Source organism: Anguilla rostrata, chromosome 1 (genome assembly GCF_018555375.3).
Source record: "Anguilla rostrata isolate EN2019 chromosome 1, ASM1855537v3, whole genome shotgun sequence".
In the NCBI taxonomy this organism is placed as follows: domain Eukaryota; kingdom Metazoa; phylum Chordata; class Actinopteri; order Anguilliformes; family Anguillidae; genus Anguilla; species Anguilla rostrata.
The window spans coordinates 70012280-70034779 of NC_057933.1; the positions used below are offsets into that span (position 1 = coordinate 70012280).

Consider the following 22500-nt stretch of genomic DNA (forward strand, 5'->3'; position numbering starts at 1 on the left):
GGGGCGCGGCACATGGGGGAGGGTGTTGGGATTGAAGTCAGTACAAAAAAATTTAACCGAACGCATTTATTGCTCCCCGATTGTTCCCTTTGGCACTGGACTGCATTGTAAATGCTTTGGCTAAACACAGGTAACACTGTAATGCCCGTAAAGCTTTTGTGGAATCTGCGGAGGGAGCTACAGTAGGGTCTTCATGGGGCTGTATTTCTGCCTGCAGTGTGCTTCCCTTATGGAATTCCCTCTGTGTGTGCCGCAAAACATGAATCCTCTGACAGAATCTCTGCTTGCTGACTTTTTCCCTCGTCTTCCTCTGCCTCCCCCTCTCTTTCACTCCCCTGGCCCTCCACCTTCCCTGCCGCCCTCAATGCGCCCCTCTACCCAACCCCCCGGGCCCCCCACCTGCCCTCAATGTGCCCCATCCTCCCCCCCTGGCCCCTCACCTCCCCTACCGCCCTCAATGCACCCCCCACAACCCGCCCCCCCCCCCCCCCCAGCTCTACGCAGTGGCACGGGCCAGTCCGTGGTGAACGGGCGCTGGGCCGTAGACCCCCCCGGGGAGTACCAGGCGGGGGGCACCACCTTCCTCTACAGCCGCCCATGGGTGGGTCCGGAGGGGCAGGAAGAGGGGGCGGGGGAGAAATTAACTGCCCCCGGCCCCACCACCACCCTGCTGCAGCTCTATGTGAGTACCTCCCCCTAGCAGAGGGCCTGCTGGCTGCTCACGTGTGTGCTGGTTCATTTAATAGCAGTCCTGCCACTGGCACTCTCAACACAATCTGGGTTTCAGATTTGGTACTCTAACAGAATATATTAATCTACTTATTCATTCATTGGTTGTTTGCTGCATAATTAATGTGCTTCTCTGGATGGTAGTCAGTGTAACTTGCTGATGTATTTATAGTTTGAGTTCAGTCCGTTGTTTCTAATGCTTAGATGCATATCTTGCTGTCTGCTGGCTCGTTGGAACTGCATATCGAGCGCTTGCCCGTCTAGTCGATTATTTTGTGTACTTTTCAGGGAATCGGTTTAGCTGTCAGGGATTTCGGGGAAAGTCAATAGGCGAACAGAAGTGAAGCGAGACCCTTCGAGAAATAACTGGGGGCCAATCGTTCCGCCGATAGTGACCTTATCTCTCTGTGTCTTCTGCAGATAATCTATCACAGACAGAACCCGGGGATTGACTACGAGTTCTACATACCGGCGGAGAAGAGCGAGGGGGAGAGGGAGCGAGCGAGAGAAAGAGACGGAGGAAGGGCCGCTCTCCGAGACGTCAGTGAGTCTGCCTTCGCCCCCGTGAGCTTTTCTGTCGGCCGCCCGGTGACGGGCAGACGAGGCTTGTTTACGCAGAGAACGATGCGACTCCGCTGAAACGCAGGCAGCGATGAGGCAACGAGGTCAAGCTGAACCGTCTCTGGCCACGGAGTGAAGGCTCCATGTGATCAGGAGGAATGATTACATCATTCCGAGCCGGGCTCCGCCCACTGAATCATCCTCTCCTGTGTCTTCTGTTTCTCCCTGTTCCCTGCTCTCTTGCTCTCTCTCTCTCTCTCTCTCTCTATCTCTTGTTCTCTCACCCCCCCGCCCTCGTTCCCCTCGCTCCCAGGTGCCCTGATGTTAGCTGTGGAAGACCCCCTTCCCCTCCCGCCTCCCCCGCCCTCTTCCTCAGAGAGGAGGTGGTCGCCCGAGCGACCCCGCCCGCAAGGGCCCGCGCCCAATCGGCACGCCCGGATCCCCCCGCGCACCGACCTGCCCCTCGACACCCAGCGGCCCTTCGTGTGGCGGAGGGGCGAGCTCACGAAATGTTCTGCTTCCTGTGGCAAAGGTCAAAGGCCTCTCTCTTTGCTCTGTCTAAATAAGTATTTCTCATCTGGGGCAGGTAGCTGACTAAGATAAATGCAATGCAGTAAAGTAGGGATGGGGAATATGTTTTTAAATGTAGCGAATATTGTGAAATCTGGAAAGCGTGCTTAAGTTGCAGTAGTATCTGAGCCATAATGTCTTGTGTGCAGGATGTGTGTTTCACTTTTGTGCCTTGTGTCCATCTCCTCCCCTCACGTTTAGTCTGATTTTCTGTGTGGGTGTGGCTGTGTGCGTTTTACTGAACTGTACTGGCTGTACTGTGTTTCCGCCTTGTGGCCACAGCTGGTACTACACCCTCCTTGGCGTGTGCAACTGTGCGAACGCTCTGACGCTCCTCTGACTGCTGTGCTCTCTGTCTCCAGGGTTCCAGCACAGGGCGGTTTACTGTGTCGATCGCCACACCGAACAGGAAGTGCTTGACAGGAAGTGCGACTCGGCCACGAGGCCTACTGAAGAGGAAGAGCCCTGCAACGTGCAGCCCTGCCCGCCCTTGTAAGTGTGCCTGTGCGCGTGTGCCTGTGCGTGTGCCTGTGCACGCGCGTGCCTGCGTCTGTTTGTTTTGACAGGGCAGGGGACGTCCACTGGAGGATTTTTGGATTCCTGGACGGAGTCTTGGCAGCGGCTCCCCTGAGTGTCAGTGTGTAACTTCAGAAATATTCCTCTCTGGCCCGACGCTCGATCCCCTCCTTCCTGCTGCGCCTGCTCTCCCATTCGCTGTGAGCGCCGAGCGGTTGCCAGGCAGCCAGTGCGGCTGACAGCTCAGCTCAGCTGTGGCACGGCCAGCTGACAGAAATAAATCAGCAGATAATGAATTTGTCACATGTGCTGAATCCACACTCGGCACGGACGCTGCTTCTGGGGAGCAGTGTTTACTCAGCTCACAGTGAGCGGAAAGAGCTGGAAACAAGAAACAAATTGATGAAGAACTTTTTTATGTTCAGGTGTCAGTTTCGTTTTCTCAGTTTTGAGTGAGGACAGGCGGTGGTTGTGATTTGGTTTTGGTTAGCGTGCAGCAGTGATGGCTGGGGTGTGGTGATGTGGGTTGGGTTAGCGTGCGGCAGTGATGGCTGGGGTGTGGTAATGTGCTTTTGGTTAGCGTGCGGCAGTGATGGCTGGGGTGTGGTAATGTGGTTGGTTAGTGTGCGGCAGTGATGGCTGGGATGTGGTAATGTGGGTTGGGTTAGTGTGTGGCAGTGATGGCTGGGGTGTGGTAATGTGGGTTGGGTTAGCGTGCGGCAGTGATGGCTGGGGTGTGGTAATGTGGGTTGGGTTAGCATGCGGCGGTGATGGCTGGGGTGTGGTAATGTGGGTTGGGTTAGCGTGCGGCGGTGATGGGTGGGGTGTGGTAATGTGGGTTGGGTTAGCGTGCGGCGGTGATGGCTGGGGTGTGGTAATGTGGGTTGGGTTAGCGTGCGGCGTGATGGTGGGGTGTGGTAATGTGGTTGGGTTAGCATGGGCAGTGATGGCTGGGGTGTGGTAATGTGGGTTGGGTTAGCATGCGGCGGTGATGGCTGGGTGTGGTAATGTGGGTTGGGTTAGCGTGCGCGTGATGCTGGGGTGTGGTAATGTGGGTTGGGTTAGCGTGCGGCGTGATGGTGGGGTGTGGTAATGTGCTTTGGTTAGCGTGCGGCGGTGATGGCTGGGTGTGGTGATGTGGGTTGGGTTAGCGTGCGGCGGTGATGGCTGGGGTGTGGTAATGTGTTTGGTTAGCGTGCGGCGGTGATGGCTGGGGTGTGGTGATGTGGGTTGGGTTAGCGTGCGGCGGTGATGGCTGGGGTGTGGTAATGTGCTTTTGGTTAGCGTGCGGCGGTGATGGCTGGGGTGTGGTGATGTGGGTTGGGTTAGCGTGCGGCAGTGATGGCTGGGGTGTGGTAATGTGGGTTGGGTTAGCGTGCGGCAGTGATGGCTGGGGTGTGGTAATGTGGGTTGGGTTAGCGTGCGGCGGTGATGGCTAGGGTGTGGTAATGTGGGTTGGGTTAGCGTGCGGCGGTGATGGCTGGGGTGTGGTAATGTGCTTTTGGTTAGCGTGCGGCGGTGATGGCTGGGGTGTGGTAATGTGGGTTGGGTTAGTGTGCGGCGGTGATGGCTGGGGTGTGGTAATGTGGGTTGGGTTGGCGTGCGGCGGTGATGGCTGGGGTGTGGTAATGTGCTTTTGGTTAGCGTGCGGCGTGATGGCTGGGGTGTGGTAATGTGGGTTGGGTTAGGTGCGGCGGTGATGGCTGGGGTGTGGTAATGTGGGTTGGGTTGCGTGCGGCGGTGATGGCTGGGGTGTGGTAATGTGGTTGGTTAGCGTGCGGCGGTGATGGCTGGGGTGTGGTAATGTGCTTTTGGTTAGCGTGCGGCGGTGATGGGTGGGGTGTGGTAATGTGGGTTGGGTTAGTGTGCGGCAGTGATGGCTGGGGTGTGGTAATGTGGGTTGGGTTAGCGTGCAGCGGTGATGGGTGGGGTGTGGGGATGTGGGTTGGGTTAGCGTGCGGCGGTGATGGCTGGGGTGCGGGGATGCGTGACGCTGTCCTGTCCCTGCAGCTGGGAGATGGGCTCGTGGTCGGACTGCAGCGTCTCCTGCGGCTGGGGGGTCCAGCAGAGGCAGCTCCAGTGCAGGCAGAGTTTCGGGAACCGCTCCACCATGGTGCACCCCCAGCGCTGCGCCCTCCTGTCCCGCCCCAACGCCACCCAGCCCTGCCACCCCCGCACGTGCTCGCACTGGGAGATCCGCACCAACTGGAGCACCGTGAGTCTGTGTGCCTGGGGGGGGGGGGGTGTGTGCGCACGCACGTGTGTGCGTATGTGTGCATGTGTGTGTGTGTGTGTGTGTGTGTGTGCACGCATGCGTGTGTGTGGTGTGTGTGTGTGGTGGTGTCCGTGTATTTGCATGAGTCTGTCTGTGTGTGTGTGTGCGTGCGTGTAGCACTCAACCCAAAGCGAAAATATGCGAGGTACAAACCAATAAAAATTTCCACAGCACAACAGGTCACGCAGATCTTCCTCCCCTCAGTAATTCCTGCTCTTCCCTGTGGCAGTTCCACCTTTATCCTGTAATTAAGGAAGGAAGACGCCAGTGCATTGTGTCCTGCGGTTTGCTGCACTTCTCCAAAAATAGCAAACAGTGCGTGCGTGCGTGTGTGTTTGTGTGAGGGAGATGAGAGGCAATGCGTGTCTGTGTGAGGGAGATGAGACTCAGCGTGGGTTAGGGTTAAACCTGGTTCATGGGGTAGGAGCGTGTCCACCTCATCTGTTCCTCATATTTTATCAGCAGCCTGTGGGACTCAGGATTCAGGAAAGAGCCTGGCAATGACTTTATCAGATGCTCTCTCTCTCTCTCTGCCTGTTTGTGTTTGTTCTTTGTTGTGTGGTCTGTCTTTTTGAAGTCCTGTAATTTATGCGTTTGAACAATGTCCCAATAAAAGGAGTTTTAATAATTAAAAAATCTCTCTCTCTCTCTCTCTCTCTCTCTCTCTCTCTCTCGCTCTCTCTCTCTCTCTCTCTCTCTCTCTCTCTCTCTCTCTCTCTCTCTCTCAGTGCTCAGTGGATTGTGGCGTGGGGAAGAGGACACGGAATGTCCGGTGCGTCAGTAACCACGGCAGCGTTGTGAATGACCACGAGTGCAATTCCAGGCTCCGCCCACAAGGCAGTGAGGACTGTCACATGGGGCCCTGTGTCACTAACTGGTACTTCACGGACTGGTCACACATAGTGAGTACAGCTTACCGCACAGCAGCAATGAAGCATTGTTAAGGGTTTTGTGGAAGCAGAGACCGTTGACTTTCACAGAGAGCCCGTAAGATCACAAAAACAGAAAGCATGTATATGTACCCTGTTCCAAATTTCTGTTATATCCATATTCATTAAAACATTTTTTTAAATCAATGTCAGTGTGTGTATGTGTGTGTGTGTGTTTAGTTATTTAGCGATTGCTTCCGCTAACCCTAACCCCCCCCCCCCACCCCCCAGTGCTCGGCTGAGTGTGGCCCCGGAGTCCAGCGGAGGCAGGTGGTGTGTCTGACCAGAGGAGGCGGGAGAGAGGGAGAAGGAGGAGGAGGCTGCGCGGCGGAGAAGCCGGCCGACATGAAGGCCTGCAATGGAGGGCCCTGTGAGGCCATTCACCTGTGGTACACCGGGCCCTGGGGGCAGGTGAGGGGGGGGTGCTACACTGGCCCTGGGGCAGGTGAGGGGGGGGGGGGTGTACACGGGCCCTGGGGCAGGTGAGGGGGGGGGGTGCTACACCGGGCCCTGGGGCAGGTGAGGAGGGGGGGGGCTCACGGCCTGGGATGTGAGGGGGGGTGCTAACTGGCCGTGGGACAGCTGAGGGGGGGGAATGCTACACTGGCCCCTGGGGATAGGTGAGGGGTGGGGAGTGTGGGGTGCTACACTGGCCCCTGGGGATAGGTGAGGGGGGGTGGGAGAATGCTGCATTGGCCCCTGGGGGCAGGTGAGAGGCAGGAGGGGGTGGGTGAGAGGAGGCGGGAGGCAGGGGACAGGACTTTTAGGGGAAGCCAAGAGAACGAGGGATGACAGGAAAGTGAGAGAGAGGGATTAGCGCATTAAAACCTTGGGTCTTGAGAAAAGCGGATGAAATTCACTCGTTAGTCCCGGACAGAAGCGTTAAACACCGCTCCTCTCGCGTCCCCTAACAGTGCAGCGTCCCCTGTGGGAACGGCACGCAGCGCCGCGACATCATCTGCGTTCAGAAGCTGGGGAGCGACTTCAACGTGGCGCCGGCCGACCGGTGCGCGCGCCTGAAAAAGCCTTCCCCCGTGCAGACCTGCGAGACAGAGCCGTGCAGCCCGCAGTGGTTCACCACCGACTGGACTGCGGTGAGAGAGGGACGGGCGACACAGCCCCGCAGGGAGGAGAGAGAGGGGGAGAGAGAGCGGACAGTCTGTGTTTGTACTGCTCTCCATCGGGTCACCGTAGAGGTTTTATAACTTTGTGCTCGTTTCCTGCCTTCTCTGTGCAGTGCTCTCGCTCGTGTGGGAAGGGGCTTCAGGCCAGGGAGGTACGGTGTCTCACAGCAGACAATCAGTACAGCGCAGACTGTGACCTCATCGACAAACCAGAGAAGGAGCAGACTTGTAACATTATACCATGCAGCCCCCATGTCCCAGGTAACCAGTGTGTGTGTGCGTGTGCGTGTGTGTGTGCGTGTGTGCATGCGCAAGTATGTATGTGTGTGTGTGTGTGCGTGCATGTGTGTGTGTGCTCACGTGTATGTGTGCGCACGTGTGTTTGTGTGTGTGTGTGTGTGAGAGAGTGTGTGTGTCTGCGTGTATGTGTGTGTTTGTGTGTGCACGTGTGTATGCACGTGTGTGCGTGTGTGTGTATGTATGCGTGTGTTCGTGTGGGTGACAGTGAGTGTTTGTGATTGTGTGTGTGTGTGCACGTCTGTATGTGTGTGTGTGTGTGTGTGAGAGAGTGCGTGTGTGTGTTTGTGATTGTGTGTATGTGTGCATGTGTGTGTGTGTTTGTGTGGGTGTCAGTGTGTGTTTGTGATTGCGTGTGCGTGCACGTGTGTGTGTGTGTGCGTGCATGTGTGTGTGTGTTTGTGTGGGTGTCAGTGTGTTTGTGATTGTGTGTGTGTGCGTGTGTGTGTGTGTGTCTGCCTCCATTTTAATCCCTGCGCTCTCTGATTCTCCCTCCCGCTCCACAGATGAGAACTGCAGAGACAAGCGGCCCAACTGTGCCAAAGTGGCGCAGGCGCGGCTGTGCGTGTACTCCTTTTACAAAACGGCCTGCTGCGCGTCCTGCACTCACAGCGCGCAGAGGGCCAGGAGGCACTGAGCGAGGCGCAGGGACGCCCCTGCGCGCCCCGTCTGCAGCGGGACAGGCCCGGTGAGGGGGAGAGGAGCGGGGGCGAGGAGAGGGGGACGAGAGCACTGCCACCGACGCACACAGCGCATTCAACCAGCCGGTATGCTGTGACATCACGTACCGTGGGCACCTCGGTGAAAACATACTGTTCATATTTTCAACAGGATGTATTCCAAAAAAAAGTTTTATCATGTGTAATATCATGTCATGACTGCTTGCCAGCAAATTATACTTATAGCAATTAGAGCATGGTAGAGACATGATGAAGCAATGCCAAAAAAAGCAAAGAAATATTAGAGTACCAAAAGTACAAATATGATCATGCCAAACTTTTTTGGAGAAACTCAAGACAAGGAAACACCTGTTACCTGTTATAACATGCTTTCATCAGGATACGTACAGGAAGTCCTGCATGACAAAATATATTGCCTTTCAGAACAGTTGGCAAATCGGTTTAATACTCTTAAATTGATCTCTCCACGAACATCTGAACATCTGGACACAGACTCAGATGTATTGTAACCAGCCTAAATTGAGCCAAAGGAGAGCAACATATAATATTCGGTGTGTTTTATTAACAAAAAAAAGTTTTGATTGTGAAATTGTAGTTTACAAGCGGATTCAGAGAACAGGAAATGATGACAGAGATGCCAACTGTGGCATTTGATAGCCAAACTGGGACATGAAACCTCATGAAATATAAAAAAAAAAACATTGTAATGATCATGTCCCCAAATCCCTTAAATTTTCTCCTCTGGAAGGGAGCGAAAATGGAACACTGAGGCCCACCACGCCTTTCTCACATATTGCATCAGCTTGTTTTTCCCACCAAAATAATGTTCACATTTTATTTTGGTTCAGAAACTGCATGCCATTTGAAATGGTGTGCATTATTTAGTTCAGCAACCACGAGGAACTGAAGAATTTAGCACTTTGTCGAAAAAGAATATGCTTATACGAATATACTTGTATAGTAATCACACACATATCCAACGCTGCTGGGATGAGATCCAGGACAGATAGCAGAGAACGACTGAAGTAAGTAGCTTTAACTGATACAGGAATTTAGAAAGATGTAAGCACTTCAAACTGTCCTCAGCATGACACAACATCATCTTTAATACTTCAGTATAACAAACCTTAAGCATAGCCTATTCAGTAGCTTTCTAATGGACAGTATTGAAAGAGATAGCTTAGCGTAGTTTTTCTGTGAACCAGTGAACCAGTTGTCAGAAGAATTAAAAAAAACAGAAGAATAATACATCCTTGCACAAAATTGTTCCATGAAACAAGTATACTATACATCTTTATTTCTTTTTTTTTTTTTCATTTGAGAGCAAAACTCATTTTCCTGCAAGATTTGCATTTGTGACACAGGGTGATGATAGTTGACTTTGAGTGACCTGCCAAATGGGATACACCAGGGATTGCTTCAAAATACGATTTGAAATGAGAAATGAGAGAAAGCACGATTGATTTGATTCGATTCGATTCGATTCGATTTGATTTGATTCGATTCGATTCGATTCGATTTGATTCGATTCGATTCGATTCGATTGATTAGATCGATTCCAGCACTGAGATTATCTCATAATTGCACGGTAGACAGTGGACCCTGCATCTGCACACTGGTTTAACTCCTAGGAGATGCAGACATGATGCCACAATACTGGCACATGCTCACAAACCTGGACCACAGAGAAACGCAGTCACACTTTCAGGCAGGCATACGCCACGCTGCCCCACGCGTGTCGCGCAGTATCTGCATGTGTTCAGACACCTGCCATCGGTTCTGCACGTTCAGTTATTCATGACTTGGGCATCTTGTTATCGGCAGGCTGGCTCGCCTGGTCTCTTTGCAGAAGTACAGGCTGTCTGTCTAAATGCGTTCGTCTTTGTCAAGATGTTGTAGTAGTGGTTTCAAAAAATGCACGAGAGTGAAAGCTTTTTGTGCACCGTTGTCTGGTGATAAAGTACACATCACATCATTTCTACTGTCCTTTTCTCACTGTCACTTGGTCTGTGTACCTGCTTTCATTCCAATCTGTGATTTTCTGTTAACATTGCAAATAGAAGCAAGTATTGAAGGGCCAAAATGCTGCAAAAAGGAAGCTTCCTAGTTCATACAGTATTTTCCAGTAATGCCCATATGCCTGTTTTTACTACTATGATGAATGTTGTTTATTCATATTATGTGTAGATGTTCCTGTCATTTTTGTTCTTTTACACATGCGTGCACACACAACAACATACACATACATACATACATATATGCACACACATCCAAATGCACTCACACACACTTATAAGACTGACTGTTATATATATTTATTTGACCGTATTACATATTTTTATAATTATGTTTTCTTAAATAATTGTATTGCAGACATTATATTATATCCTTTATTTCAATATGTATTAATGCTGTATTGATATGTAAAGGCTGTTATATAAGAGTTCATATATAGCACAAAGTACCTATATTTTAATAGTACGTTATAATATATTACTGTATGTGTTTTTGATAAGAGAGGACCTTTCAGCATCATAATGTATCTCTGCTGGATATAGATATGAATTATGCAGCAGCCAAACTTTAAAAAATCTGTAATAAAATATGCAATAGCTTACTCAAAAATGGAACACACCAAAGCAACCTTTCATAAAATATTGTACATGTATGGCATAAAAGCTAACAATCTTATCAAATAACATTCCACAAATGAGAATCTTAAGAGAGGCTACAAACAAAAAAATGTATACTGTTGTATGTAATTGTGCATTCACACAAACACGCACACACACACACACACACACACACACACACAGCAAACAAACAGGAAAGGCTGAATTCACACAAGGTTGTAACTGACCTCTCTAACCTGTATAGCTCTGGCTATTTATCGACCAGTATAAGTCATATTGTATTTTGTTGTCCAATTAAGCTACAAAAGGGGGGGGGGGGGGGATATGGTAATTGATTGAAGTTTCTTTTTAAGTTGATTCCTTGCTTCTGATTCCTTGCACGTGTCTCTGCCTGTGTGTGTGCGTGATTGTGAGTGTGTCTGTGTGTGTGTGTGTGTGTGCGTGTGTGCATGCGCAAGTATGTATGTGTGTGTGTGTGTGTGTGTGTGTGTGTGCGTATGCGTGTGTGCATGAACATTTTGTGTGCCTAAATGTCTTGAGTTTTTGTGCTTTTAGTAGAAACAAAACTTTTATAATAAAAATGAAAAGGATAGTAATTTATCTGTTATAAAAATATCAAGTAATTTATTTTTTCTTCAAAGGAGCTCTAGCAAAATACACATGTTACTATTTTGGAAAAATTTTAAGATAAGAGTTTTTTTTTCATTATGAACAATCTTGTGGATTTTTTATTTTTATTTTTATTTGTAAAAGGCATAGTTAACTGTATGGAAAATGCTATCACGGTGCTTCATTTGAAATAAAAATTAAAATGTGAATAAAAAATGGAGAGTGGAATGTTTCCATGCTTTTGTTTTATCATAATGTAAGTTATAAACAGCAAATTTAATTTAAAAATTGTGCTTCATCCATGATGTTCAACACACTTTCCAAATAGGAGAACACACAGAATGAGAGAAGAGGAAAAGGCATTATAATATAATAATAATTATTATTATTATAATTACAATTATAATAATAATATAGTTGATTAAAATTTGATAAGCCTGTTAAATTAAGATGTTAAAACAATACAGAAGAGTAAAGCTAGTGTCAGGCCAATGCAGGTGATGAAACAGGAACTAAAGTTACGTTTGGTCACATTTTGTTATTAAATGGGTCATAAATAATTCCTTTGTTTTAAGACCTGAGGCAATAGGTTCTTGCGTAAGGAGTCTCTAATTTGGAGATTGGAGTGCTCGGGAGCTAAGTTATACAGTGCTTTTTTAACATTTAAAAAATCTATTCTAAAAGTAACACGTAACGACTGCAATGAGACTAAGATCATAGTAACATGTTCCTCCTTTTATTCTGATGTAAAGTTTGACAGTTTCAAGTGACAGTGTAAATAAAGTCTGAAATAAAGCATGACTATTTAGACACAAACGGTGAATATTACAATGTTCTAATCCTGAAGACATCAATGCCTGTATGACTGTGTACTTGCAACTGAAACAAGAGATTCTTTTTTCAAAATGTTTCTTAAATTACAGTTGCAGTACTGGGAAATCTCAAGTATGTTTTTCAAAAGTTGCATTTTAAGAAATAAAGAACACCAAGGTTTTTATCATCAGCTTTGACATAATTGTGAATTATAGTCATGTTTTAACCGGGCATTACGAATTATACGTAGGCCTACTTCAGTCAGCTGAATGATAGCAGTAATCCCCGGTTTTATCGCGAGGGGTCGCTGTCTTGCAGCAATGCTGTTATTTCAACTGGAAAATCTAGCAGCTGAAAATAACTTGGAGATTAGAACCCCTGTTGACTCAGACGATCGTGAGGTGTTGTGAGTTCTTCCAGTTCCAATGCGCACGACAGCAAGCAATCTGGTAGTAACATCGCGAGCGTGCCCGCACGTATGGGCGCGTGTGTTACGTGCTTCTGTGCAGGGGTTAGGGGGAGGGGTGATAGAGCATTGACTGTGGGAGGCAGATGGTGACCTTTCAAGGCAAATTACTGTGAACATCGAGAGTACGTAGTGCGAAAAACGGAGAGAGGGACATGAGATCTGAAAATATGAAACAGCAGGCCTGCAATAATTTAAAGAGCAACTCAAATGAGTTTCGGCACCGTGGACAAAATAATATCAAACTGATAGAGGGATTCTTCGGGGAATTCGCAGCGCACACTGGCTTAACTGTGGAAAGAGATTGTACCACATTGTTAAGGACAAAATACTAATTTAAGGAAATGATATGCAGCAAGGCTCGTTATTTTACACTTTATTTACCCCATACATTTCCCACAAAAGAGAAACCTGTAACAAGTGTAGCATGAGGACGTTTGATGTTTGTTAACTTGACATTGTGTTTGCTCATGGAATGATTTTCTCGTGTAATGGCTGTGTGTGTGCGTGCGTGCGTGCGTGTTTGGGCGGGGTTGTGGAGGTAGTGCATACACACTATAGCTATATTTTCATTAACTAAGCAAAGCAGTATGTGTGGCCTTTTATTTGAAAGTCAGCACCCTGTGTGGCAACAGTCGTGATGTAGCGCATGTGTACGTACTATGTATGTACAGCTTTCAGCACCACGGTCAGAGCTCGCGGCGAGAACAATAGGCGGCTCTGCGGGCCAGAATGTCAGGCACTGTGTCGTAGTATTCTCAGCTCTTCGAAAACGAAAAACGTCTTAATTTTACACTATCGGATTCAAACACACGGTATCGACCCAATCCCTTCAAGGGGAATGTTGATTAAAGAATCCGCTACTGACAAAAACATTTTAACGCAGGTCTAGTTCAACAGCCGTTACAGCAAGCCTTACTCGAAGACCAACGTCAATTTTAACCGCTCTAATTCACTACATGTACATTTAAATAAACTTTAATATTTAAAAAGAGTACGAATAATCACATTGATTGTAATTCGGTACAACCCCATGGTTTTATCATGCAGTTTCCAAATGCAAAAGCAGTAAAAGTAAATATTTGTTTCGGGGAGCTTTACGAAGGTAAGTTGCTGACGATTCCTGCCTGTTACATCACAGCCTGTCAGAGCTCAAAGGAGAGGACGGAATAGATACAGAGAGGGAGACACCGGCAGCCGACGTCAAAAACGGAGGATTGAAAAAGAGGGTCGCGCGGGAGAAAATAAACGATAACAGTGCTTACTACAATAATAATAATTTAGGTTATTAATTACTCTAAAGTAAAGAACAACTAAACTGAAGAAAACAACAAAAATATTGTTGAGACGCGATAACAATAGTAAGCCACAGTGACACTGTGTCACGCAAATATTTAATGTAGAAAATCAAGTTGAATCAACAGTATCTGTAGGAGGGAAAGAGTAACCGAGGAAATTTACGAGAGAAAGGCACGACTGAGAAGAGTGACAGACACATCCCGAAGAAGAGGAGAGCCGGTTACACGATTTTTTATCGGGCTCGAGTGATCTCTTGCCAAGAAAAAAATTAACTGGAGCCCACCGTTTATAACCGATTTAAACTGGGAGTAGGAAGCACAAAGGGTAGAAGGACCTCGACTGAAGAATTGGAGAAACATACAGAAGGAACGACAAATAAAGGAAAAACAAAGAAAATAGATAAGCTACGCCAAATAGTGGGTTTGGGACATATACATATTTGCAATTTTCTTCTGAAATTTGTCCAGGTTGGTTCTGGTATTAGCCTATGTGATCCTTCGCACGTAACATTTCTACATATGTATGTAGTTACAACGTTAACCTAACCGGACAAAGAGAAGCGCCATACATTGACATAGGCTACGGTCCCTCTACACCTACAGCTGGTTAAACAAAGGAAACCTACAGAAACACTGTTACTGTTGGTTTGCATGAATCATTTTCGGTTGAAGAAGGGCACTGAAGAATATCGTAACTAGAAGGTAATGCATTATGATTGTATTTGATTTAATAATGCTATATGTTAATAATCAACTTGTTTATGAATTGGTCATTCATGTTTGCATAATTGTTGTTATTATTAGTGGCACTCGTGTCATCGCTTTATTCTTATCTGTTGAAAATATTCGAGCCTTTCGTTTTCACCCGTAACGTTGTCACATTATTGAAGTCTATTATTATAACATATTAAACATATTTTAGATCGTTTAATTTTTTTATTTTTATGAAATCGTTTAAGTACATTAGGGTACAAATAAAACATTGCCATACGTTTTTGTCACTCCCCTATTCCTCCTCATCCTTTGGGTTGCCCCCATTTCCTCTCGTTGTACATTGTGCCTACCTCCACTGCCTGATTAAAATATCTGGCTTTTCCCCTCTCGCTCTCCATCCTCCCCCGCAGTCCCCGAGTCCTCCTCACTCCCCGCGCAGCGGTCTAGTGTCGATCCCCGGGGCGCGTCGGTCGCTCTCCCCGCACCGTCTCAATGAAGGAGGCCGACGCTATTAAACTGTTTATCGGCCAGATTCCTCGGAATCTGGAAGAAAAGGACCTGAAACCCATCTTCGAGCAGTTCGGGAAGATCTATGAGCTGACGGTGATAAAGGACAAATATACCGGGATGCACAAAGGTAACAGAACCGCTATCCACTTAGATCTTCTACACAGCCAAGCACATATAACGTAAATATCGGCAGAGACCAACGCACGCAGACTGACGGACGCACACCAGGAACAAGTAAACAGTGTATCTAAAGGTTATGATACATACGCATATGAATCATTGTGGACGTGTAGGGTTGCTTGTAGTATTAAATGTGTGCGTGCGTGTCGGGTAGTCTGTGTTTGTATTATGGTTTTATCGAGTAAGAATTATAACAACAGAGTAAGAGTAACTGTTTGCCAGAGCATCGTGAGGTATATATTAAAAGAGACCTTTTTTTAACTGTTGTACAATTTGGAACATAGCATGACAGTCTGGGTAGGATTGCCTGCGTTCACGTGGGCTGTGTACAGGACTGGCTGCTCTGGATCAGAACAAATCATTGCCAATACTATCAAAAGATGTTAAATATCCTCTTTAAGAATGAAATAGGAAAAGAAAGCATGGGATGGATAGAGACTGAAAGAAAGAGGCATGTATTAACAATTGTCCTACAAACATGGGAATTTCAAACAGTATTCTCTTAATCCCTCAAGCTCTCTCTCACACACAGACACACACACGTATAAACATACTTAGTTTTCAGCATGGTTTTAGCATTTCTGATATCTCCTGAATGCACGGGCTCTCTCTCTCTCTCCATCAATGTCTTTCTCCTTTGACCTCTCGTGAATCTGATCATGTGGGAGGGAGGGCCCCCGCAGACAGTACACACCGAGGATGCTGAGACGGCCCTTCATGCTCCACAGGTCACGATCTGCATTTGAGACAGAAAACGGACACACCACTATCCACATAGATCTCCTGCACACCATGCTCCTGTTACAGATAGGATACAGTATGACAGCCCAGAGCCAAACTTGAGAGCGTTCCATTTTGGAGGACAGACACCTATAGTATATGCAAGTGTCAAAACTGTATTTTTATCACCTGCTGTTCAACAGAGTCAGAGTCAGAGTCCCGGAACTTGGTGAAATAGGGAGATATTGCACCCACCCTGGGTGGCAGCCCTGAAAACATACCCAGGACTTATGTGTTCTCTCTAACTCTTCCTTTTTGTGCGCTGTGTTTGGTGATAAAGATGCGTGTCTACCTGAGGTCGGACACATCGAGTTGCAGGTGTTTCAATCAGTATAATGGAGCAGTAAGCCTTGGAGGTGCTCTGGAGCAGGAGCAATCTCTTATCCTCAGCGTTGGAGGATCCTTTGTGCGAGACGCACACGGATAAGCCCTCCCCATGAACGCATGCGGTTCATAATGCAGAGGAGAGTGCCACGGGATGGGCAGCCGTGCACATGTGCGGCTGTGTCCTCCGGGATGGCTTTGAATGCTGCTTATTGCCATTGCACAAAGCACACAGCATTCCCCCCCAGCCTTACTCATCCGCGGAGCGAGTGTACTTGCTGGGGGTCGTTGCATTCATCTCAGAAAAGGAAGAAATTGAATCTGTTTTCTTAAAATGAATCATCATTTGTTGTCATTTCTTGGATTTGTGTGTGTGTGTGTGTGTGTGTGTCTGTGTGTGTGTGTTATCATAATGGTCTATGGTGCACATAGCAAGTAAATACAGGTAAGAAAACTGAAACTGGCTCTTTAGATTTGAAGTGTAGTAGCGTGAAGGCGGACTGGCTGTTGTTGCACCCTTGAGTCGCGATTCTTTAATTAAATGCAAAACTTTTAACACGCGCTGTAAATCTTCCTGCGTAATCCTCCTGGGCGTCTTATTATCAGATAAATGGGGTGATAGTGAAGTGTTGCAGGGGGAGACGTTGCAGCTCCTGCCCGTATGCGGGCTCTGGAGCGGCAGCAGTCGGGGGAGACGGTCCTCGCTGCCATTGCCTGCGGAGGTTTGATTTGACGTGTTGCGTGACGGTCTACACGGTGTGCTCTTGTTCGCAGCGCGGCAATGGTGTCAGAGAAGCACAGAACTGCCAGGCGCACTGGATTGAACCGGCGAGTCGTGCTGTATTTACCCGCCGGGCTGTGCTGTATTCACCCGCCGGGCTGTGCTGTATTTACCCCCTGGGCCGGGCTGTGCTGTATTTACCCCCTGGGCCGGGCCGTGCTGTATTTACCCCCTGGGCCGGGCCGTGCTGTATTCACCCGCCGGGCTGTGCTGTATTTACCTCCTGGGTCGAGTCGTGCTGTATTTACCCGCTGGGCTGTGCTGTATTTACCCCCTGGGCCGGGCCGTGTTGTATTCACCCGCCGGGCTGTGCTGTATTTACCCCCTGGGCCGGGCCGTGCTGTATTTACCCGCAGGGCTGTGCTGTATTTACCCCCTGGGCCGGGCTGTGCTGTATTTACCCGCCGGGCCGTGCTGTATTTACTCGCCGGGCCGTGCTGTATTTAATCGCTGGGCTGTGCTGTATTTACCCACCGGGCTGTGCTGTATTTACCCGCTGGGCCGTACTGTATTTACCCGCCGGGCCATGCTGTATTTACCCCCTGGGCCGGGCCGTGCTGTATTTACCCCCTGGGCCGGGCCGTGCTGTATTCACCCGCCGGGCTGTGCTGTATTTACCTCCTGGGTCGGGTCGTGCTGTATTTACCCGCTGGGCTGTGCTGTATTTACCCCCTGGGCCGGGCCGTGTTGTATTCACCCGCCGGGCTGTGCTGTATTTACCCCCTGGGCCGGCCGTGCTGTATTTACCCGCAGGGCTGTGCTGTATTTACCCCCTGGGCCGGGCTGTGCTGTATTTACCCGCCGGGCCGTGCTGTATTTACTCGCCGGGCCGTGCTGTATTTAATCGCTGGGCTGTGCTGTATTTACCCACCGGGCTGTGCTGTATTTACCCGCTGGGCCGTACTGTATTTACCCGCCGGGCCATGCTGTATTTACCCACCGGGCCGTGCTGTATTTACCCGCCGGGCTGTGCTGTATTCACCCGCCGGGCTGTGCTGTATTCACCCGCCGGGGCTGTGCTGTATTTACCCGCTGGGCCGTGCTGTATTTACCCGCCAGGCCATGCTGTATTTACCCACCGGGCCGTGCTGTATTTACCCGCTGGCCCGTGCTGTATTTACCCACCGGGCTGTGCTGCATTCACCCACTGGGCTGTGCTGTATTCACCCACCGGGCTGTGCTGTATTTACCCCCTGGGCCGTGCTGTATTTAATCGCTGGGCCGTGCTGTATTTACCCGCCGGGCCGTGCTGTATTTACTCACCGGGCCGTGCTGTATTTAATCGCTGGGCCGTGCTGTATTTACTCGCTGGGCCGTGCTGTATTTACTCGCCGGGCCGTGCTGTATTTACCCGCCGGGCCGTGCTGTATTTAATCGCTGGGCCGTGCTGTATTTAATCGCTGGGCTGTGCTGTATTTACCCGTCGGGCCGTGCTGTATTTAATCGCTGGGCCGTGCTGTATTTACTCGCCGGGCCGTGCTCTATTTACTCACCGGGCCGTGCTGTATTTAATCGCTGGCCCGTGCTGTATTTACTCGCCGGGCCGTGCTATATTTACCCGTCGGGCCGTGCTGTATTTAATCGCTGGGCTGTGCTGTATTTACCCACCGGGCTGTGCTGTATTTACCCGCTGGGCCGTGCTGTATTTACCCACCGGGCCGTGCTGTATTTACCCGCTGGCCCGTGCTGTATTTACCCACCGGGCTGTGCTGTATTCACCCGCCGGGCCGTGCTGTATTTAATCGCTGGGCTGTGCTGTATTTACCCGCTGGGCTGTGCTGTATTTACCAGCTGGGCTGTGCTGTATTTACCCACCGGGCCGTGCTGTATTTAATCGCTGGGCTGTGCTGTATTTACCCACCGGGCTGTGCTCTATTTACCCCCCGGGCCAGGCCTTGCTGTATTTACCCGCTGGGCTGTGCTGTATTTACCTGCCGGGCCGGGCTGTATTTACCCACCGGGCCGGGCCGTGCTATATTTACCCCTCGGGCCGTGCTGTATTCACCCACCGGGCTGTGCTGTATTTACCCACCGGGCTGTGCTGTGTTCACCCACCGGTCCGGGCCGTGCTGTATTTACCCACCGGGCCGTGCTGTATTTGCCTTTTACATTCTGGGAGAGGTTTCTGTGGACACTTTTCTGATTTGTGTGGACAGGTGTTTTTTTTAGATTGTGCTTCAGAGCTGTGTTGATTTGTTGATATAAATATGAAACTGGGATATTTTATTATACACGTACACAGCATAAGATCCTTGTACATTAACTCCTACCTGTTGTCTTAGTGGTTGTGACAGGTGTAGGAACAGCGATCGTGAGCTCCTCTCCCTACTCACACAGGTACAGCAGAGAGAGAGAGCGAGAGAAAGAGAGTGAGAGAGAGAGAGCATGAGAACAAGAGAGCGAGAGAGAGAGAGAGAGAGATGTGTACAGTGTGTTCCTCTCTTCTTCAGCTGTTTTGTCTTTTGGCACTGGAGTCGAGATGCACTGTTGCACTGTACCAAACTGTACTGTACATGTCCACCTGGCTATACTGTCTTCTATAGTGTATCTTACTCTGTTACACTGCAGTGTTGTGAATTGAGTATCGTACTACTCTGTGCTGTGCCAAACTGAAAAGTGTTGTGCCGTGTTGTACTGTATTAGATTACATAGCGTTCTCATGGTTATCATTGTCAAGGTACTTATGTCTTTTAGAAGTAGCCATAGAAATAGTAGTATAAACATATTTGATGACTGATACTTTTTAAGACATACATTTTTAACTGGTGATGACAGTAATGGAGGGAGAGTGAATGTGACTGAAAGTGAAAGCTCATGATGTTCCTGTGTCTGTGTTCGGCCGAACCACTGCATGAATGTTCTGCCTCTGCACTGTGCCTGTGTCTGTGCGGCTGGCTGACCGTCTGTGTGTCCTTCCGCTTGGGTTCTGAAGAAGCCAGAACGGTGCATTGCCTCTCTAGTGTGACAGAATGAGTCTGTTTTTGAAACCGTGTGCTATTCGTACTTAGTGTATTACTGAGTAAAATGAGTATGTAGTGTGTTCTTGCAGTGCATAGTATGTTTGTTTTGAGTCTGCCTCTCTCTGCCCCGCAGGATGTGCCTTCCTGACGTACTGTGCGCGGGAGTCTGCCCTCAAAGCCCAGAGTGCCCTGCACGAGCAGAAGACCCTCCCGGGGGTGAGTGTGCTCGCCGGACGCTAATAACACCCAGCGCGGTGTGAGCGGGTTCACCGCGGCGCGTTCTGAGGGGGAGGGAGAGAGAGAGAGAGAGAGAGAGAGAGAGAGAGGGAAAGGGAGCACGATGTTCCGCCCCGCCGGTCCTCCGCGTGTGCAGCGTGTGTGTGTGGCGCGCGCGTGTGTGCGGCGTGTGTGTGCGGCCTGTGTGTGTGCGGCGTGTGTGTGTGCGGCGTGTGTGTGCGGCAGTGTGTGTGCGGCGTGTGTGTGTGCGGCGTGGTGTGTGTGGGCGCGCGTGTGTGCGGCGTGTGTGTGTGCGGCCTGTGTGTGTGCGGCGTGTGTGTGCGGCGTGTGTGTGCGCGGCGTGTGTGCGGCGTGTGTGTGTGCGGCCTGTGTGTGTGCGGCGTGTGTGTGCGGCGTGTGTGTGTGCGGCGTGTGTGTGCGGCCTGTGTGTGTGCGGCGCGCGTGTGCGGCGTGTGTGTGCGGCGCGTGTGTGTGCGGCCATGCGGGCTCTCTCGCACTGCGGCGGGTCCGTCGCGGCTCGGCTTCGCTCGGCTTTACTACCGCCATCTATCACTCCGCTCTGGCGGCTGCGCCACCGCCAGCGTCCGCGGCGTACCCGCCCTGCTCTGACTGTACTCCCTAACCCCCCCCCTAACCCCCCCTCTCTTCTGTCTGACCTCCACTTCAGATGATAGTCGCAGCCAGCGCTGTTGGCAAGGCCAGGCGGAAGCCCTGCCAAGCCTTTCTCAAAATGTGCCTCAGAACAGAGGAAGAGGACAGACTGGCCGATTGCGAAATACGCGGACGCTACGCGCTTTCCCATACCGTACACATTACATTACGCAGACCGGCAAGGTGCAGTAATTAACACACTCGTGTGGACAGGGATGCGGAGTCTCCGTCGGTCTGCCTGTCGTCTTCTCTGTCCGTCTGTCTGGCCCCGTTTCGCTCTCTTTGTCACCCTTTCACCTTTTCTGTCTGCCTCTGCCTTTCTCTCCCGCCCGTTCTTTATTAGCGCTGCTGACCTGAAGGACAAAGCATTTCTAAGAGAGCTGCACTGGAGGGAGAGAAAGCTAGCCAGGATGGGGCAGGGATGTGTGGCGCAGGGAGGCAGGCTAGCCAGGGCTTTTCATTTGCACATTAATCCCATTAATAGCCTGACACAAGTCTGTGACTTTTTCCTGGACAATCAGCCTGTTGGTTTTTTTTATTTGCCTCCATCTCTCTTGTTCCGTCTCTCCGTTTCTGTACTTTGTCCTTTCAGTCCCTCCTCTCCTCCCCTCTCTGCTTCCTCTGTCTCTCCTCTCCCTAGCCGTGTCTCCCTTCATTTCTCTCTTCATTCCCATTGAAATCAGAATTTTGTCTCATTTGCACTCATTAGTTATTCTACCACTCGACCCCTCTCAGCCTTTCCTGAGATTCCAATTTCACAAGTGCTTTATTACGTATCCCATAACCCTCTGTCTCATTAGCCCTTTCCGCCTCGTGCCCCCCCCCTCCTCCTCATCAAAATGTAATTTCCAAGGCCCTCTGTAAACTGCCCCCCGTTCTCCGACCCCCTGCCCCCCCTGCAGATTCTCATTTCAGATCCTCTTTATTTCGTACACCCTCTCCTTCAGTCTTGTGCCTTCTTTCCCCCTTCCTCCAATTCTAATTTCCCAGCCACTTGATTAGCTAACCCCCTGACCGTCCCGTCTCCCTCCCCCCCCCACCCTCCCCCCTCCCCCCTCCTCTCTTTCTCTGTGCTTGTAAAGCCCGTGTGATTAGTTTCTCAGGCCCGTTGTCATAGCCGCGCCTCGCCCCCCCCCGGCGTTGGGGTTTGAGGTGAGGGAACGGGACGTGCCGGGGTCGCTTCTAATTAACGGCGGCGAAAACGCGGCGGGTGCGTCGAGTCCCCCCCGCCGCAACGATGGGCTCAATTACCGTCTCCTGGAACCAATTACGGCTGCATTAGGCAGTCATAAACACAGCGGACCCGAATGGGGGGGGAGGGGGGGACGCCGTCGCTGTCACTCATCGGGCCGGGCCGTCGCAGTCTGGACTCCGGGCTCGTCCGGCGGCGTGGGCGTGCGACCGGACCGGGGTTAATTACTCTGATCAGCTTTGATCGACTGAGGAGAGACGAGGGAAGAGTGCGACAGAGGAGAGTGAGAGCGAGAGAGAGGAGAGAGAGGCGACCCAGTAGATGAGTGAGAACAGATAGTGAGAGAGAGAGAGAGAGAGAGGAGAGAGAGGAGCAAGAGGTGAACAGATGGTCTTATCTGTTCGCCGCTTGGTCGTGTGTTTAATTTCAGCTGAAAGAGCATGAGCGGGAGAGGAAGAGAGAGAGAGAGAGAGAGAGAGAGAGAGAGAGAGAGAAAGGGGGAAAAAGAGATAGAGATTGTGGTGGGCACAATAACCACAAAAAAAATTGAAAAGCCAAGTAAACAACTGGCTCTGTGCATTGCTCCCACCCCACCCCACCCCCCACCCCCTCCTCCTCTCTATCTCTTTCTCTTTATCTCCCCCAATCTCTCTCTCAATTCAATTTCAATT

General features: G+C 49.9%; 2 protein-coding genes across 11 annotated transcripts in view; both read left to right on the top strand.

Annotated features, from left to right (window-relative positions):
- The window catches only part of adamtsl4 (ADAMTS-like 4), a 27060-nt gene extending 15909 nt beyond the window's left edge, over nucleotides 1-11151 (top strand). The window contains exons 8-17 of the mRNA XM_064296610.1: nucleotides 495-682; nucleotides 1150-1273; nucleotides 1604-1822; nucleotides 2223-2352; nucleotides 4387-4591; nucleotides 5380-5553; nucleotides 5812-5991; nucleotides 6495-6674; nucleotides 6818-6965; nucleotides 7508-11151. Of these exons, the coding sequence (XP_064152680.1) occupies nucleotides 495-682; nucleotides 1150-1273; nucleotides 1604-1822; nucleotides 2223-2352; nucleotides 4387-4591; nucleotides 5380-5553; nucleotides 5812-5991; nucleotides 6495-6674; nucleotides 6818-6965; nucleotides 7508-7638 (1679 nt within the window). The 3' untranslated portion in view covers nucleotides 7639-11151. The remainder of the gene's footprint in view (nucleotides 1-494; nucleotides 683-1149; nucleotides 1274-1603; nucleotides 1823-2222; nucleotides 2353-4386; nucleotides 4592-5379; nucleotides 5554-5811; nucleotides 5992-6494; nucleotides 6675-6817; nucleotides 6966-7507) is intronic.
- Nucleotides 11152-13358: 2207 nt separating this feature from the next.
- Nucleotides 13359-22500, top strand: part of LOC135233266 (CUGBP Elav-like family member 3) — a 29832-nt gene continuing 20690 nt past the window's right edge. For 3 of the 10 annotated variants that reach the window (XR_010323799.1, XR_010323800.1, XM_064296640.1), the window contains exons 1-3: nucleotides 13359-14202; nucleotides 14625-14851; nucleotides 19883-19965. Coding sequence is in view for 7 of the 10 variants with exons in the window: in XM_064296640.1 (XP_064152710.1) it covers nucleotides 14707-14851; nucleotides 19883-19965 (228 nt within the window). In the remaining 3 variants the exon portion in view is untranslated. Of the gene's footprint in view, nucleotides 14203-14624; nucleotides 14852-19071; nucleotides 19127-19882; nucleotides 19966-22500 lie in introns of those variants that run through there. The other 7 variants (XM_064296657.1, XM_064296649.1, XM_064296676.1 and 4 more) reach the window with 4 other exon arrangements.